Source organism: Terrapene carolina, unplaced genomic scaffold (genome assembly GCF_002925995.2).
Source record: "Terrapene carolina triunguis isolate 2854851 unplaced genomic scaffold, T_m_triunguis-2.0 Scaffold131, whole genome shotgun sequence".
Classification (NCBI taxonomy): domain Eukaryota; kingdom Metazoa; phylum Chordata; order Testudines; family Emydidae; genus Terrapene; species Terrapene triunguis.
In genome coordinates, this window is record NW_020664482.1 from 5001466 (window position 1) to 5018840 (window position 17375).

Below are 17375 nucleotides of genomic sequence, written 5' to 3' on the forward strand. Positions count from 1 at the left end.
CTCAGCCACTCCCCTGTCCCTATGTAGTCCTGCATCCCCTCCCTGTGTCCCCATGTGTCTGTGCCCCCACTCAGCCACCCTCCTTCTCGTTGTAGCGCTGCACCCCCTTCCCCTCTGCTCATGTGGCCCTGCACCTCCCTCCCACCTGTGGTCCTGCGCCTCCATTCCCATTCAGCCCCTGCCTCAGTATGTCCTCCCCCACTAGCGCTTAATGAGCCCCTGTCTGATCCCCCAGCAGCCCAATGCTGTCTGTCCCCCTCATAGTTCTTCTCTCCTGACCGGGCCCGCTGCGAAGAAGGCTCTGCATGCTCTTTCTCGTCCCTAGCTGTTTGGGAGCTGCTGCTCTGTTCTAGCGCCACAGCAGCCTCTGGTTGCCAAAAGGCAGAACTGCAGCAACATTCCAGCAGAAGCTTTTTTCTGCACAAAAAACTAAAAATACGTGTGGCTCATTAATTATGCGCAGTCGTGCAGAATTCCCCCAGGAGTACATTATGCTCTGCCTGAGGGGACAAAGCCTGCCTCACACCTACTTCCAAACATCCCAAAGCCCTGCCCCTCCATGCTGGGCATGTCACAATACCGAGCTAGAGGGACAGAGTGTCTGTCTGTCTGTCTGTCTGTCTGTCTGTCTCTCTCTCTCTCTCTCTCTCTCTCTCTCTCATTTGCTTGCATGCATACACGCCCAGCCCTGTCCCCCTGGCAGTGATTGACGTGTCCCCTGGATGCATGCACAGTCCCCCCCGCCCCAGCACTGATTTACGTCTGTGCCGGCTGCTGGGGAGAGGCGAGAGACCGCTCTTGCGGCTTCCCTTTGCTTCCCCTCAGAAGTCACTTTTCTCCAGGGAAGCAAAGCAGTCTGCGGGTGACATGAATTCTGCGCCCGCGCAGTGGCGTAGAATTCCTCCAGGGTAGTATAGGGGAATATTGTAAACTTGATATCACAGTAATGCTGTTATGATACCAAGGTTCATACACGAATACATTAATAGGACAATATTTTATGGATTAAATTTGTACAGTAATAGATCTAACAATTGGCTGGTAAATGCATATTGACTGAATCAAAGACAGCAAGTTGAAAACTCCAAAGCTTAAACTTCTCTGGGTTTTGATACACAGGTACCAAATGATTTTCCCAGAGAGAACAGTATGTAGTACAAGCCTATTTATAAAGTGTACATGTTTGGATAAAGCACTAGCTCTGCTGTACAGTGCTTCTGCAGCAGTGGATATCCTAGCCTGGTAATGTCTCTGTGTATAGATGAATGGATTAAATATATTTATATGCCATTGTGCCAGAGACGTAACTGCCATTGTGACCAGAAGCAACTGAGCAAGGAAAAACACAGTAGTTATACATGTAAGTTTAAATTGCAAAGGTGGTAAAATGCTGTGCATCTTTCCAGCATCTTTTAAAAACACACCAAAATACATATTCCATCCTACCTAAATTCAGAAGCAATTATTGCTGCTTTTTAAAAAAAAAAAATTATTTTAAAGAGGGATAATACAACATGCCGACAGGGCTACTGCATATCCCCCATTCTTGCTGCAGCTATTTAAATTTTCAGTGCCTCCAAAACCCTTAACTTAGAATATTTAAACTGCACAAAATGCCAAAGAAAACAAACCAGTGACTAAATACATAAGTTACTGGAGAGAATTGTAGCAAAAAGCTAGCACTATGCCAATAATGCATGGATCTTGATCTTGGGGAAGGAAAAGACTCCAGAGTTACTGGATCTTAGAGGATCAGATATTTCAACACTAGAACTCCCCAGGGTTACCTTTGTTGGAATCCTGAAGAATTCTGATCTGAGTGCTTTCAGAACAAGGACAGATTAATCTATGCAGCAAAGCATGAGGGGAAGAGGGCATTTTTACCTGAAAATTCAGGTAATGTTTCTGGGTGCAAGGCACATTACTCAGAATAATTGAAATGCTGGGGAAGGGGGTTAGAGTGATATGGAAGTGTTTTCTGAAGGCGTTTTGAAACGGGCTAACTGTTAGTTTCACTAACACTTTCTGGGACAAGCTATTAGCAAACAAATCTCTTTTGGGAAAAAATGTGGGATGGAAGCAGAAAGGAAAGTTCAATCAGACTTAGTTATGTTAGGCTTTGGCTACATAGTAAACTTCGTTGTTGTCATTTATCACCATTGCAGCTCCAGGAGCAATAGAATAGAGAGGACTCAGTATGTGTTTTTAAAAAAGTAGCTGCATTGTTATTACTAGTGTCTAACTATGGCTACAAAATTAGGTGTTTTGAAATGCACTGCAGCTTCCTTCATTGCTATTGCCAGTGGAAATGCACCAATAGTGATTGGTCAGAAAGTTTGCTAGTGTAAATTTAACATCACCTCTGGATTGGTCATCTGCGGGAATTGAATAATCTAAAATGTTTTGGTAATTTAAACTACAATACAATGGATGGAGAATGGGAGTGGGGAGCATTGAAGGAAATCACCAACCCCCCTTTGTCTAATAGTAATGTAGCTAGTATTGACCCTTTACTTCTAGTTATTAGTCAACAAATATATGCAGCCATATGCTCAGTGTTACATCATAGGCAACTGAAGAGCAAGTGAGGGCTGGGGACTCAAACTCACAGTTTATACTGGCTACTGATCATCTCCAGAAAGGTCAGTAGTAAACAGTTCATGGAGCACATTTTGGTAGGAAATTTTTTCAGTCCAAAAATTTAGACCAGTTCTAATCACTAAAGCATTTAGTCACTAAGCATTTATAAGGCCATACTGTCCTTTACAATAAGGCTCCCTTACATCACTCTAGCAGAGTAAAGGAGCCTTAACATTTTTACAACTGTTTTATACTCCTGGGGGAATTCACTAAGAACAATTAACTAGCAGGCAGGCTACTACATTTCCCTCTGTCTGAGGGAACAGAGCCTGCCCCACGCTTACTTCTTCAGAAACAGCCCAAAGCCCTGCCCCTCCACGCCGTGCGTGCCACAATAGCGAATGAAAGGGACAGAGTGTCTCTGTCTGTCTGTCTGTCTGTCTCTCTCACATGCACGACTACCCCCCCCCCCCGCCCGGCGGTGATTTATGTCTCTATTGGCTGCTATGGGTGCCCAAACCAACCTGCCTGCATTACTGGGCAGAGGGCGCATGACCGCTTTTGCAGCTTCCCTTTGCTTTCCTGTCAGAAGTCATTTTTCTGTGGGGAAGCAAAATCTGCAGGCGCCATGAATTCTGCACAAGCGCAGTGATGCAGAATTCCCCCAGGAGTAATAGACTATTCAGCTGAAGAACCACATGTGTTAGGTTAGAGATAGTACTCACATGTCTATGCTCTAGCCCAGTGGTCCCCAAACTTTTGAGGGTCACGGCCCCCACCCTGTCTGCATCCCACCGTGGCTGGGAGCAGGGCTGTGGCTTGTGGGGAGAAGGTGACGCGGACAGGGGTAAGGGGGCTGGGGATAGGTCTGGGGCCAGGAGTGGGGCTAGGGACCGAGCTGTGGCCAGGGGCTGAGCCTGGGGGTGAGAGTGGAGTTGCAACCTGGCTATGGTGAGGGCCGACAGCCAGGCCTGAGGCCATGTGCGGAGCTGCGCCAAGGCTGGAGTGGGGCTGGGAGCCAGGACTGGAGCAGAGCTGGGGGCGAGGGAAGGGGCTGGGTGGTGTTCTCTCCCCACTCCCCGTGGGGGCTGGCCTGGGCCCCACTGCGCACCCCCCTTTCCTCCCCAAGCTTCCTCTGTGCCCTCTGCGGGGCACACCCCACAGTTTGGGGACCTCTGCTCCCACCACTAGAGGCGGGACAAAGAGCTGCAGTTAGTGTGAGTTACATGGAGATAATAAAGAGTGAGCAGACCTTTAAATTTGGACTGGAGTGTCTTATGATGACCTTGCAAGGCTGATGTAGACTGCTTAAACCTTGTGGAATGCAAAGTTTATTCTTTACCTTTATTTTCTTTGCTTTTTGTAGATTTGTTACCTTTCTAATGTCTATTTTAAGAATATATAGAAAATATTCCTCATTCCTCCACCCCTTCTGTGTCTCCCCCACTCGCCCCCAGCATTCTTTTATTTTGGAGTACTTGGATCTTTGACCACAGTATTACCTCTCTACTGGAAATGTTTTTCAAACATGTAATATTTTGCAGTCTCAGTTTCACAAGTGGGACACTTTCTATCTCTTCAACCATGTTGACATTACGATCATGTACCATAGCGGGAAAGATGAAAGCTGGTCTGGATCAAGACTGGTAATGGCAAGACTGGATCCAAAAAGGTAATTACTAGTACACGCCATTTTAATATGCTTCAGTGTCTTCAACCATGTGTAGGGAAACTAGAAATTACAGTTGAAATAAACCAATTTCAGTCTTTCTGAAGAAATGTCTGTGATCTGTTGACTATTGTAAATCTTTGAATACATTGATGCATCTTCCTTACTTTACTTCTTAAAAGTAAAAATGAATGGTGTGGAGAAAATGTATGGGGAAGTGTTGTTTACTTCTTCACAGAACACAAGAACCAGGGGTCATCCAATTAAATTAATAGTCAACAGGTTTAAAACAAAAGGAAGTACTTCTTCATACGGCACACAGTCACCCTGTGGAACTCATTGCCATGGAATGTTGTGAAGGCTAAAACTATAACTGGGTCCAAAAAAAGAATTTAAATATGTTCATGGAGGATAGGTCCATCAATGGCTATTATCCAAGATGGTCAGGGATGCAACCCTATGCCTTGGGTTTCCCTAGGCCTCTGACTGCCAGATGCTGGGACTGGATGATAGGGGATGGATCACTTGATGATTTCCCTATTCTGTTCATTTCCTTTGAAGCCTCTGGTATTGGCCACTATTGGAAGACAGGATAGTGGGCTAGATGGACCATTGGTCTGATCCTTTATGGCCATTCTTATGTTTAGTGGTAATAAAACTGACTCATTAGAACATTCAAAGGCCACTGTTCAATGAAGGCAATTTCTCTGGTGTACTTCAGCTTTCTCTTCATGTCAGTTTTGGCTACAGGGCTGTGCCAAGAATGTTGAATAATGGGGAGATGTGTTTTCCTGTTATCCTCATAATCAGAAATGGCTGAACCATGTTTGCTCTAACTTTCTAAAGCAGGGATGGGCAAACTATGGCCCGCGGGCCACATCTGGCCCGTTAGACCTTTTGATCCGTCCCTCAGCTCCCCTCCTCATACCCTCCGAACCCCTTGATCCCAACCCAGAGCCCCTTCTTGTACCCCCAAACTCCTTATCCCAGGCCCCAACCCAGCGCCTGCACCCCCAGCTGGAGCCCTCACACCCCTCCTCGTACCCCAATCCCCTGCACCCCAACCTTCTGCCCCAGCCTAGAGCCCCCTCCCACCCTCTGAACCCCTCGGTCCTAGCCTGGAGCCCCCTCCCGCCCTCGGTCCCGGTCCCAGCCCCACCCCAGAGCCCGCACCCCCCGCCCGGAGCCCCCTCCCGCACCCTGAACTTCTCATTTCTGGCCCCACCCCAAAGTCCTCACCCCCAGCCGGAGCCCTCCTGCATCCTGTACCACGAATTTCGTGAGCATTCATGGCCCGCCATACAATTTCCATACCCCGATGTGGCCTTCAGGCCAAATAGTTTGCTCACCCTTGTTCTAAACCCTCAAACTAAACCCTTCACATGTTCAGAGGTGAAGTCCATTTTGATGGAGGGAACAGGAAGGCCTGTTCTCAGTAAAGAAATTGTAAAACTGGTGGGAAAAGATACAAAAAGTTAGATGGCCAAATGTTTCACATATTAGTCTTAATTACTTTTAAATAATTGTGAAGTTCTCTACCCAATCCAGCAGCTATGAATCTTATTTAAAATTTCTGTCTTGCTAGCTACAAACATACAGATAAAAACAATTTAAATTGTGGAGGTCCCCCTATGGAGATTCCTGCTAAATTCACGAACAAACTGGATTTGATCTACACTTATTCTGTGAAATTTGAAGTAAGTATATTAATGTTTTGGAACAAATCTCCTAAATTGTTTGGATCCAGGTTCTTTCTGGCAGTTATGCATTTATTCAGTATAAATGTTTCCACTGTTTTAATACAGTTTTATGAATATTAAAGTGTCTGAGGAACAACTTGGGAATGTAAGCAGTTCTGTAGCTAAAAATATTAAACATCCAGTCCCAAAGTTCAGAATGCAGTAGGAGAGCACTGTGAAAAATTACTTCCAGAAGCAATTTTCTCTGTTTACAAGTAAAAAGATGGCTTTAACTACCAACTCTCAGTTTGAAAACTATGCAGGGCTTTTCTTTGATCATGCGTCATCAGTATTGAAAATATTACAGGTTAAATTATGCCTTCAGTTACAACAGAGCAATCCACCTGTTCTCAAATTTTAATCTGCAACTGTAACTGTCTTTCTGATGGTTAAGAAGGAAATGGAATCCAGGTCACTCTTCTGTAGCTTCATTGGATCTTCAGTGTTAATAGGAGTAAAATTAAAATTTAGATTTGGCATTAAAGTTGGCAAATCCATCTCTAAACACAGGGAACAGAGCTATTGGTTCATGTAACTCTTCTACATAGTCACTGTTCATAGTGAATCGCTAACTTAAGCAACCCTCATTGGAGAGAATATATTTATATATAAACTTTCTTGGAGACATTTTTGATTTTTATAATTTACCTGCTTTAATGAATCAGTTTATAGCGAGCATATTTTTTTAGTTCTTGTCAACTGAGTTGCTGTCCATCTGATTTGAAAGTGCCTTCGTTATAATTTTACCCAGACACTTGCAAGCACTAAATTAACTACTTGATAAGTGACTTTGAAAACAGAGTCCTTATTTCACCTAATACATCACAGGCAGTAAGTAGCAAATCGTACTTGTGAATGTGCTTTTACCCTAATCTGAAAAGTAACCTCTTATGGGTGTGAGGATAGTTCAGTTTCCCCGTTGCTTCAAAAATTGGTACCTCTGTTCAGCCTACCCTAAAAAGTGGCAATTATGGTTTGTTTTTATGATGTAAGACACCTGTCTACTAGGAATTGGACTGAGAGCACTAGTTCATTTTGCAAAGGCGGTCATACAGCTGTCATATGATAATAGCTTTCATTAGCCACCCATCTGAAGTGGACTCGAACCTATGACCTTGAGGTAATAGAATATAGACCCTTGGACTTTTCCCTTGAGCTGTCCTTAGACTTGCTGATTTTACTACATGGATGAGCCTCCTGTCTATTAACATGTGTTTAAATCTTGAGGATAAATTGCAAATTGTAATGGTAATGTCAATGTTGTTCAGTAATTTACAAAATGCGTTATGCATGTGGGACATCTATTCTTTCAGCAAAAGAGTCGATAATTCCTGCTAGTTCAGATATTTCCAGCAGATGTCACTATTTACATCTTAAATATCAGGTACACTTCAAATTGACTATCTGCAGTTTGCTGTCGTTCAGCTTTACTTTGGATATAGTCAGAATCCATTTTTCTAAGGAAAAAAGGCTGTTATTTATTTAAAATTTAAATTAATAAACCAGTAAAGTCAATAGTGGCTGTTTTATGGATCCAGGACACTTACTTTTCAAAAGTAAACTAAGCCCATTTCTTAAATAGTAATGGCTTCATGATTTGTTATTGCACCTGCATTGTTTTAGTTTGGCCACTGTTTTGTCAGTCTGATCTTGCAGCCTGCACACTGAGAAGACAGAAATCTGCTCTCTGTTCTACAGTAGCTGACTTTTGGTAATGACGCCATGATAGACTGACATCTTGACCCATTTTGAAGGGTCGGGCTTTTAGACCTGTGCATGTGCAAAAATACACATTTGTGCACTTGCTGTTTGCATACAGCACATACAAAAGTTCAATTGGATGCTAAAATAGTAAATTGCACACAGTTTTCTGAAAATCTGATCCAGCGAATCATGATCTATTTACCAAATTGTGGGATGGTAACTTCACAGAGTAGCTTGATGAACTCACATGAAGAGGTGAGTTCAATCTTATGTTGTATAATTTTACTCTGAAGAACACTGATCAATATAAACTTTGCCCAAAAACAATACACATAATTCAAAAATTACAGGCAATGGACATTATAAAGTAAGTTACAGAGAAGGACAAAGTCATAAAATAAAGCAGTCAGAAGAAGAGATTGAAGAGTATAAGGCAGGGAAAAGACCTGTCTCTAAGATGAAGATTGGAGTCAGGTAGATTATGCATACTCACTAATTTTAGGAAGTGGCATCAAAACCTTTACTCCTCCAAAGCCATTTTTTTGTTTAATCGTTTTGTTTCAATTTGTTTATAGGAAAATGATATCAAGTGGGCTTCCAGATGGGACTACATTTTGGAGTCCATGCCACATACCAACATTCAGTGGTTTAGGTAAAAATTTTAATTTATGGAGCGATTAAATCTTGCTGTGAAGCATAAAGATCTTGTCCTGCAGTTTTCAGGATACGTAACTCTTACATGTAAAATGAAGTCTGTTAGATTCCAAGCAAATGAACTTCCTTGTTTCAATATATGAAGTAACTTTGATCAGTCTTGGATCTCTTGAGAGCAACTAAAGTATTGTATGTCACCAAAGGAATGTGCCATTAGAATCCAAAAGCAAAGTAAAAACATGGAGGTTACTTTATCATCTTGTTCTGCAGAGCTTTTGGAAGGTGACTGCCCATCAGTTTTCTTACCATTACCATCTGGCTTACTCTGATGTACAGATCTTTATTTGGTAAAGTTTTGTTTTTAATATTAGCTGCTGCTGTTAAATACAAAAAATACAGTCAGTGAGATTTTTTTTTATGCTAAAGAATGTACCAAAAGAGCTATTGTTTATGAATTAATGTATAATTTGTACAGTAAAGAGGAAAATGCTGTGCTGTACATAAATGCTAAAAAAGCAATATATATTAAACATGAAATAATTCATCTGATAGTTACATATTAACTAATTTGTTTAATGGAATTACATTTGATTATTTCATATATATAAAATCTATTTGGTTAAAACCAGTTGGCTTGAGATTCTCTAGTCTTCGCTGCTCTTCGGCAGAATGGCTTTGCAGGGGCTTTCCTATTTGTTATATAGTAGTATGTCGTATTATAATTTATTTTTTCTGTGTAGGAAAACATTAAAATACCTGACAGAATGACTTACACAAAAACTTGATATCCAAAAATGTGCTTCAGACTTCAGATGTGCACATATTATGACTATTGCAGTGCATATGCTGAAGTCTGAAAAAGCGGATAGAAACTTTGATTTTTTCTTTATCTACAGCATAATGAATTCACTCGTAATTGTTCTCTTCTTATCTGGCATGGTGGCTATGATCATACTGAGGACTCTTCATAAAGATATTGCAAGATACAACCAAATTGACTCTTCTGTGAGTAGAACTCTTACGGTTTTTAGATTATCTCATTTTCTATGAAGAAAAAATCTATTAACTACAGTTTTGAATGCAGTGTGGGGGGTCAGTATAAGTAATATGTAGACATATCAGCTCTTTGGGAGTAATAAATGGCCTTACTAAAATTTCAGATTCTCTAAAGAAGGGTGTATTTGGTGTAGATATGATTAAGAGGCTCAGTTTTCCACCTCGATTTGACAAACTTTTAATGTGGAAGGACAAACTTTAGGGGTAAGCAAAGGTCAGGTGTGAGTGCTATTTAGATATTTCAGAGAACTTAATGTTGAGTGCCTGTGCACATACTTGGATGCCTTGTGAGGGACACTAACAAGTAAATCTGTAATGCGTCAAGTGATGGCTACAAAGGCAAGCTGAGAATTTCTATACTACTATACGTAGGTTTCTGCGAGTCCATTGTAATGGTAAAAACCAAAATCATTCTGCTTCTCTCACTGGTTAAATTTATCAACCTGAAGTGAATTTGGTACAACTTTGTTCCTTTTTTTAAAATGCAAATAAACGTGCTCTCTGAAGTCCTATCGTAATCTTAATGAAATATTTTATTAACAGGTTTATTTGATTAGTGCACTGGATGGGGAAAGGACTACTTCTACACCTTACATCTAAAGCATGAGGTTCATGGACATAAAACTATCATTTAGAGAATTGTTTTCTACTAATCGTCAGTTGTAGATGTAAACCTCTTCATTTTAAGGCCTAAACATTGCATATTTCAAACCTACTTGTTTTACAGGTTTGAAATACCAAGCTTGCAGTAGGACATCGATTTTTTTTTTTATCAATAGTGGTCTAACTGCAGTTTCAGCTAGATGGTGGGACCAGGTTTAGCTCTGGCATAAGCAGATGGAACTCCCATTCTAGTGAAGTTGTATTGAAAACAACAGTTGAACCTTCTCATAGTCAGTGTGGCTCTAAGTCCAATGCAGTACACCTCTACCTCGATATAACGCTGTCCTCGGGAGCCAAAAAATCTTGCCGCGTTATATCGAACTTGCTTTGATCCACTGGAGTGCGCAGCCCCGCCCCCCCCGGAGCACTGCTTTACCGCGTTATATCCGAATTTGTGTTCTATCGGGTTGCGTTAAATCGGGGTAGAGGTGTATTTCTTTTAGGGTACATCTACACTGCAATAAAAAACCTGTGAAAGCAAGTCTGAGCCTGGGTCAATTGACTTGGGCTTGTGGGGCTCAAAATATCAGTGCAGACACTTTGACTTGGGCTAGAGCCTGGGCTCTGAGACCCACCTCTAGGCTTACTAAAAATCCAACTCCATTGAGTGAGGAGTGCTCTGGTTCACATAAGACAAATCAAGGGCTCAGGCTGCCCAGCTTGATTTGATGTTTTTCAGACATACAGCACAGATTATGAATCAACTTTCAGAGCAAAGTTGGTGATGGGACCAGAACCTGCTCTGTTTTCCAAGGAAAGTATTTTTGCTGACTAATTTCTCATGGGAAATCTAACTCATGTACTTTCACTGGTTAAACCTTTCCAAATGTGCCAATAGAAAGTGTTTGCCTCGTCCCCTGTTGGATTGGAATAGAAGGCATGCATTTAGGAAGTCCATCCTGGAAAAGGGATATTTATTTTTCAGTTGAACTAAATTAAAAATAAGCATTTGTTTCAGGCAACAACCTTTTAAACCAATGCTTTGTTTACTTACTGGTTTATGAAAAAAGGCTTAGTAAGGATAATAGAAGCTTCCTGCTTTTGGAAATGAGAACCAGATTTATGTGGACTCCCACAGCAAAGTGCACTGGACTTTTGGGGAAAAGAGCAACTAGAAGACTTCTGTCCTGGAGGAGAATTTATTATGATACTGAGTCTGGAAGCGTTTCATCCATGTTGTACCTTTATAATCATGTTCCCTAACTCTGGATCTAGGGTTTCTGTTTCCCTGCTGACATAACACTTGCTGTAAAACTGTTTTCTAAACACATTAAAAAAAGAAAAATCCCACTTCTAGCATACCCTCAGCTCTTGAGAGTAATTTATCAACAAGATGGACGCAAAGCTCCTCACACTGGGAAGATAATAAAATGTTTCAGAGGAAATGAAGAGACGTCTTTGTCACTAACTAAGCTGTTGTGCGTTGTCATGCAGTTCGGTTTCCCTTCCTTCCCACCTCTTTTCTGTGAATGTTTGATTTTTGGTACCAAACACCCTAGGGAAATATTTACTGATTACAGTTAGGCTGGAGGATGGGTAGGGAACCCAGCACTCTTTGACTGAATGGGGCACAGGTATTTTAGCATGGGCCAAGTTTGTTGGAAACCACCAGTTTTTCAGAGTTGGCTGCTGCTTAGTTCCTCCAGATTGATATTCCCTAAGACTCAGAGACTACGTTAGTTTATTTAGCAATATGACAGCTACATGGTGAAGAACACTATGGTCTCAACTCAAGAATTAACAGGCAAGATATTTGGAGCAGAGGGAGCCCAAATTTGCACTTACAAAGTAAAGCAAAAAACCTGTCATTCCTTACTGTTATAGTTACTGAGACTGATATGCTTTGAGACAAGCGAAAGAGATAAATATTTAAACCATGTGAACTGCTGTATTCCAGGTTAAATTAAATGGAATGGTTTGTTTTGCTTTACATTCACATTGACCTTATGAGGATCTTTGCTAATTACATTGTTTCTCTGCCACTCTCAAAGGCAAGTAGTTTCATCATAAATCTTGCCTATTTCTTCCAGAAAACCATGAGGGGACAGTAAAATCAGTGAGTGATTGAATCAATGCAATTAGTCTGTCTTTGGAACCAAACTGAAAGTTAATCAAACTTTGAAAGCATGTTTCACATCTTGCTTATATTCACTGCTGAATTATGTATATTTAATAAAGATGTTGCTATTATGCAGGAAGATGCTCAAGAGGAATTTGGTTGGAAGTTGGTTCATGGAGATGTATTTAGACCTCCGAGGAAGGGAATGCTGTTATCTGTCTTCTTGGGTCAAGGAACGCAAATTTTCATCATGACATTTATTACTCTATGTAAGTATCATTAGGTTTATTAAAATTACGTACTTACACTTTGTTAGTGTAATTGTAAGAAACAGTAAATGATTTCTGGCATCGCTGTCTATCCTTTTTACTTTATTTAAGAAAAGAAAAATACACTTGCTTATAGTAATGACCCAGATCACTGTAATAACACTATTGCAAATAGTAGTGTTTTGAGCATTATTGCAGCATCTCTCTATTAGGGCTAATTCACATGCTCTAGATCTATAGAAGTGAAGTAGCCCTAGTCCAAATCCCCTTTTAAAAGTTAAAAATATACTAGAAGACCACACTTACTCATCATGGTCCAATAATACCTGGACCCCAGTAAGATAAGTTCAAAGACGTTTAATCAAAGCTCTAACATTTTTCGGAACACATTTTTTCTGATAAATTTGATACAGCAGTCAACAGCCATTCCAAAATAAGAACTTGAGTATGTGCCAATAAAATGGCACTGAGACAGTGCTCATGTAACTTGAGCTTGGTACAAACACCTAGATACAGCAATAACATTGTAATCTCCTACTAATTAGTATATTTCATTGTTTCATATAAATCTTTTACAACTCCCTTTGTTACTGCACAGTAAAATATTGGAACATACTGAGGTTTATATATTTTTGTAGCACTTTGTATTAAATCATTTGTTCTAAATTGTACGTTAGCAAAACATTATCTTCTGTATATCTTGATGCCAAGCAAAAAACAAATGGTCTTTGATTAAATGTTTCAGACCAGAGAACTACCGTAAATACAGATAGAAGTCCAGATAAAATGGTAGCAAATTCAGACTGACCTTCAGTACTCGCTGTTAGCTATAAACATCTTATGCAGGGAAAAAGGGTAGCCTGTTTTCCCTTTTAGCGTAGGTTGTTAAGCAGAAGAGTCCGTATACACTTGTCCTTGATCCTACTCTAAAATATATTCTTGCCATATTTAACAGCATACTGTAAGATGTTGGCTTTCCCTTCTGGCTTGTTTTTAAGCTTTAATTTTAATAAAGATTCCTGTGTGGCGCTGAGCGTGAACAAGCAACCATCAGTTCTGTAGCCTTTGATTCCCATAGAGCATAGACTTGCCAGTGGCCTGAAGGCTGATTATGTAACTGTTCTGCAAAGACCATTATCAATAAACAACAAGGAAAACTTGCTGTTAGAAGATAAGACTTCATAAAGTCTAGACAGTGGTGGTGAAGATTTTTCTGCCTTGTTGATTGTTCATTAAAAGTAGAAATGAAAATCTTATGGGGAGAGGAATAACTTTTGTATTCAATATTTTAAATTTTAAAAAAATCACATCAACAAAATCCCAATAGTCTTTGACTAGCCCGAGTAGGGTACTCATGTATAGGTTGGCGAAACAAATAAATCAATAATGTAAGATAGGATTATAATTCTGGGTTTCTAACATTCGGTTGGCCTTCTTCTGTTTTAGAGTTTAAAAACTTGGTCAATTATTTTTAACAGTGAAAATGGCAACTTTATCTTTCCACTTCATCAGTTCTTTTCTTCGTTAGAGATCAGAATATGAAAATGTTCACCCCAACTCACTTCATTCCTAGCTGACTAACATTTCACACAGAGCATTACTTTTCCGAGTTGTAGTTCAGCGTCCTTTTCTCTGTTCCTAATGTGTTTAAATGTAAGTATAATAACTTACCTTTTTGTGTCTTCATAAATTGGTCCTTCCAAATCCATGACCGCTCTTGGAGTCTATTTCCAAATACAAAAATTTCACATACCACTAGTTGCAGAGTCTGTAATTGAATAACTGCCTTTCAACTTGGGGGTTGCCCTTGCAGTTTTGTTCAAGAACTCCAACTACCCCCCCCCCTCTTTTTTTTCTTTTTAAATATGGGGACCTTATTTTCCAGATGGTCCACCTTGTTCCTGAGGATAAGCATTGTCCATCATGGGAGCTGCGATAGCCTTTGTCTGGAGTTTGAAGTTTCTAAATCAGTTACTTGAAGATCCTGTCCTGTTATCTTCATGCTTCTTATAACTACCTTTTTAAAACTTAAATCACTGCCTTTTACTACTCTGGGCCTGTTTTTCTTGGACGACTCTTATGGCATGTATTAAACTATTATGGTTGCCTATGCAATAAATGTACTCTTACAGAAGCATCATTTTTTAAGCTTTTGAAAGCTGATTTCCAAGCTGAAATCTCATGGCATAGTTGTTGGAGGAGCAGAGACTTCAACCATATGCCTCTCTTGAAGCCTTTTAGCCACAAAAATTTTTGCCTTTTGAGTATGAGGTGAAAATATCCAAGCATTTGGTTCAGAGTTATGCCCAGAGTGGTGTGCACTTATGACTAGTTGGTATGTGTGCGTATGTTAACATACACATATGCCGTCTCAGTGAACTGGATAAACCTGTGCGCTATGGTGTACGTTCTACAATTTGCTAATAAAATGTGTTGACAAATGGCTTATTCTTTCTTTTCACATCTTTAGTTCTAGCTTGCCTTGGCTTTCTTTCTCCTGCCAACCGAGGAGCTTTGATGACCTGTGCAGTTGTACTGTGGGTCTTGCTGGGAACTCCTGCTGGTTATGTATCTGCTAGAATGTATAAAAGTAAGTACCATTGCTTATTTTGTATGATACAGCATGTTACATTCAGAATTGCCAGGGATGATATGTAATTCAAGTTGGAGCTGATGTCTCAGATATCAGACCTGCTCCTTGCTGTCATACTGCAAAATATTTATAAAAGGTGTTACGTTTGAAACTATAGTAATGATTTTTACTTATTCCTCAGCATTTCGAGGTGAAAAGTGGAAGACAAATGTTTTGCTGACAGCTCTGTTGTGCCCTGGGTTAGTACTTTTTGTTCCTTACTCTTATGAAATTGTTCTTTCCTGTAGTCTTGTATATAACGCAGTTACCACAAATAAAGAAAAATACTGATTTCTTAGCACAGAACTGTCTTGCAAGGGCTGTGCCATTGCCTTTATTGTTTCCCTACTTTATTTTCCTTTCTACACAGAACATCTTAGGGCTGGTCTATACTTAGCCGCTAGTTCGGCGGCTGGAAATCGAACTTCCTGGTTCGATTTATCGCGTCTGGTCTGGACGCGATAAATCGAACCAGGAAGTGCTCGCCGTCGACTGCGGTACTCCATCTCAACGAGAGGAGTACCGCGGAGTCGACGGGGAGCCTGCCTGCCGCGTGTGGACCGCGTCTGAACCGCGGTAAGTTCGAAGTAAGGTATGTTGCATTCAGCTACGTTATTCACGTAGCTGAATTTGCGTACCTTACTTCGACTTGGGGAGTAAGTGTAGACCAAGCCTTAGAGTGGGAAGAAAAGCTTGTAGATCACAGCCTGTATTTGGAGAGTTTGCAAATTACATAATGTTCTAGAGCATGGCTTCTCAACCTAGGGGTCACGACCACCCTCCCTTTCTTCATAAGTAGTCCCAACACTATGGAGGTGGGGCCTGAAACATGGGTTTTTGTTGTTGTTGTAAGATGAGGTCATGGCATGGAAAAATTTGTGAACCATTGACTTAGTTGTATTGTTGCTGGTGCAGTTAATCCTGATACAATACAACTGCTCTTAGATTACAGCACTGAGTATTTTCTGGATACTCATGTTAACATAGTAGGGACTATATTTCATTGTGAATGCATGGCTTATTATGGTGGCTTTTTGGAAAGGCTATTCTGTCTAGAGCACTTTATAAATCGGGGCTAGATCCTATCCCCATTGAAGTCAGTCACACACTATTCATACTTAGTATATGGAAAATAGGGTTAGATCTGAGATTGTAAATTTAGTTCCTTACTAATGTGGTACAAATACTTTATCTTGTTCTTTGTATCTTGAATATATTGATTAGTGTTCTATACAAAATTATTTTTATGACTAAAATAGCAGCTGTGTTCTACTGCAGTGAATAATCTTGCTAAAGATGGGACAAGAGAGTAGTTCATGAAGAACAATATGGTGTTCTGCATGTATAGCTTTTAAAATTGGGTTTAGGAACATTTCATTTGGAAACTAGGGTTTCGAGTATGTTTTTATGTCTTATGTACCTAAAAATATCGTCATTTAAAATTAATGTTGTATATACAATTGTACTGGAAACCTTAGAGGTAATTTAAAGTGGTCCTTTAAGACAGAAGGTTGCCTATTAGAGGTAGTCCTTGGCGCAGCTTTCTGGGTGGGTGGGTGGTAGAGTGGAAAATAAATTATTGGCATAGTGAATAGTTAAAGCAATTTTTCTGATTTGTGTTCAGTAAATATCTTGAATTTGGCTTCAGATTTTTATTCTAGATAACCTATTTCAGAATGGAGTTTAACAAGATATGTTTTCAGCAAAAGTCTCTATCTTTGAATGAAGACAGATGAAAAATAGAATTAATAAAACATGGCTTGGTTTGAATAAACTAGAATTGGCTCGAATGAAACCTGATGTATTGGGTAACAACTGAATTTGTAGTATTTCTATGTGGAAATCTTATTCCTAAACAAAATGTGCTTCAGTCTTCCTGCTGTCATTTAGATATCTTCACAGTGCAGAGGGTATTTATCTGTAGAAAAAAAATCATGCTGATAATTTAAACTCCAGAATATATTCAGTTTCATAGAGGAAGAAGAATGATTGGGATTGGTAAAATAAGAACAGATGTCTTGATTATGCTGTGCTTGTTCAGTGAAACTGCATAATGTCATAAACAGCCCAAGGCAGTTATATATACTCAGTAGACTGAGTTTATATACAAAGTATTTTTCCTTTATCTTTGGAAGGGGAGAAGCAGAGATTGGATTACTGACATGGACAAGGTCTAAAATACACCATGCAGTTTGCTTTAACTGCATTTGATTGCACATTTATAGGCTGCTACTCACAGAAGTATTTGGGAACCATTTGTGCAATGGCTTGCCCACTGCTTTTGTTTTGCATGACATTGTCCAATACAGTGGAATGTGTAGCTTCCTCTGAGACTAGTGTAAATTCTGTT

The 17375-nt window shown here is 40.1% G+C and overlaps 1 protein-coding gene across 1 annotated transcript in view; it reads left to right on the forward strand.

Moving 5' to 3' along the window:
• The window catches only part of LOC112123441 (transmembrane 9 superfamily member 2-like), a 41142-nt gene that overhangs the window by 6764 nt on the left and 17003 nt on the right, over positions 1 to 17375 (forward strand). The window contains exons 6-12 of the mRNA XM_026652939.2: positions 4125 to 4252; positions 5835 to 5946; positions 8268 to 8344; positions 9243 to 9351; positions 12261 to 12393; positions 14864 to 14983; positions 15168 to 15225. Coding sequence (XP_026508724.1) covers positions 4125 to 4252; positions 5835 to 5946; positions 8268 to 8344; positions 9243 to 9351; positions 12261 to 12393; positions 14864 to 14983; positions 15168 to 15225 — 737 coding nt within the window. The remainder of the gene's footprint in view (positions 1 to 4124; positions 4253 to 5834; positions 5947 to 8267; positions 8345 to 9242; positions 9352 to 12260; positions 12394 to 14863; positions 14984 to 15167; positions 15226 to 17375) is intronic.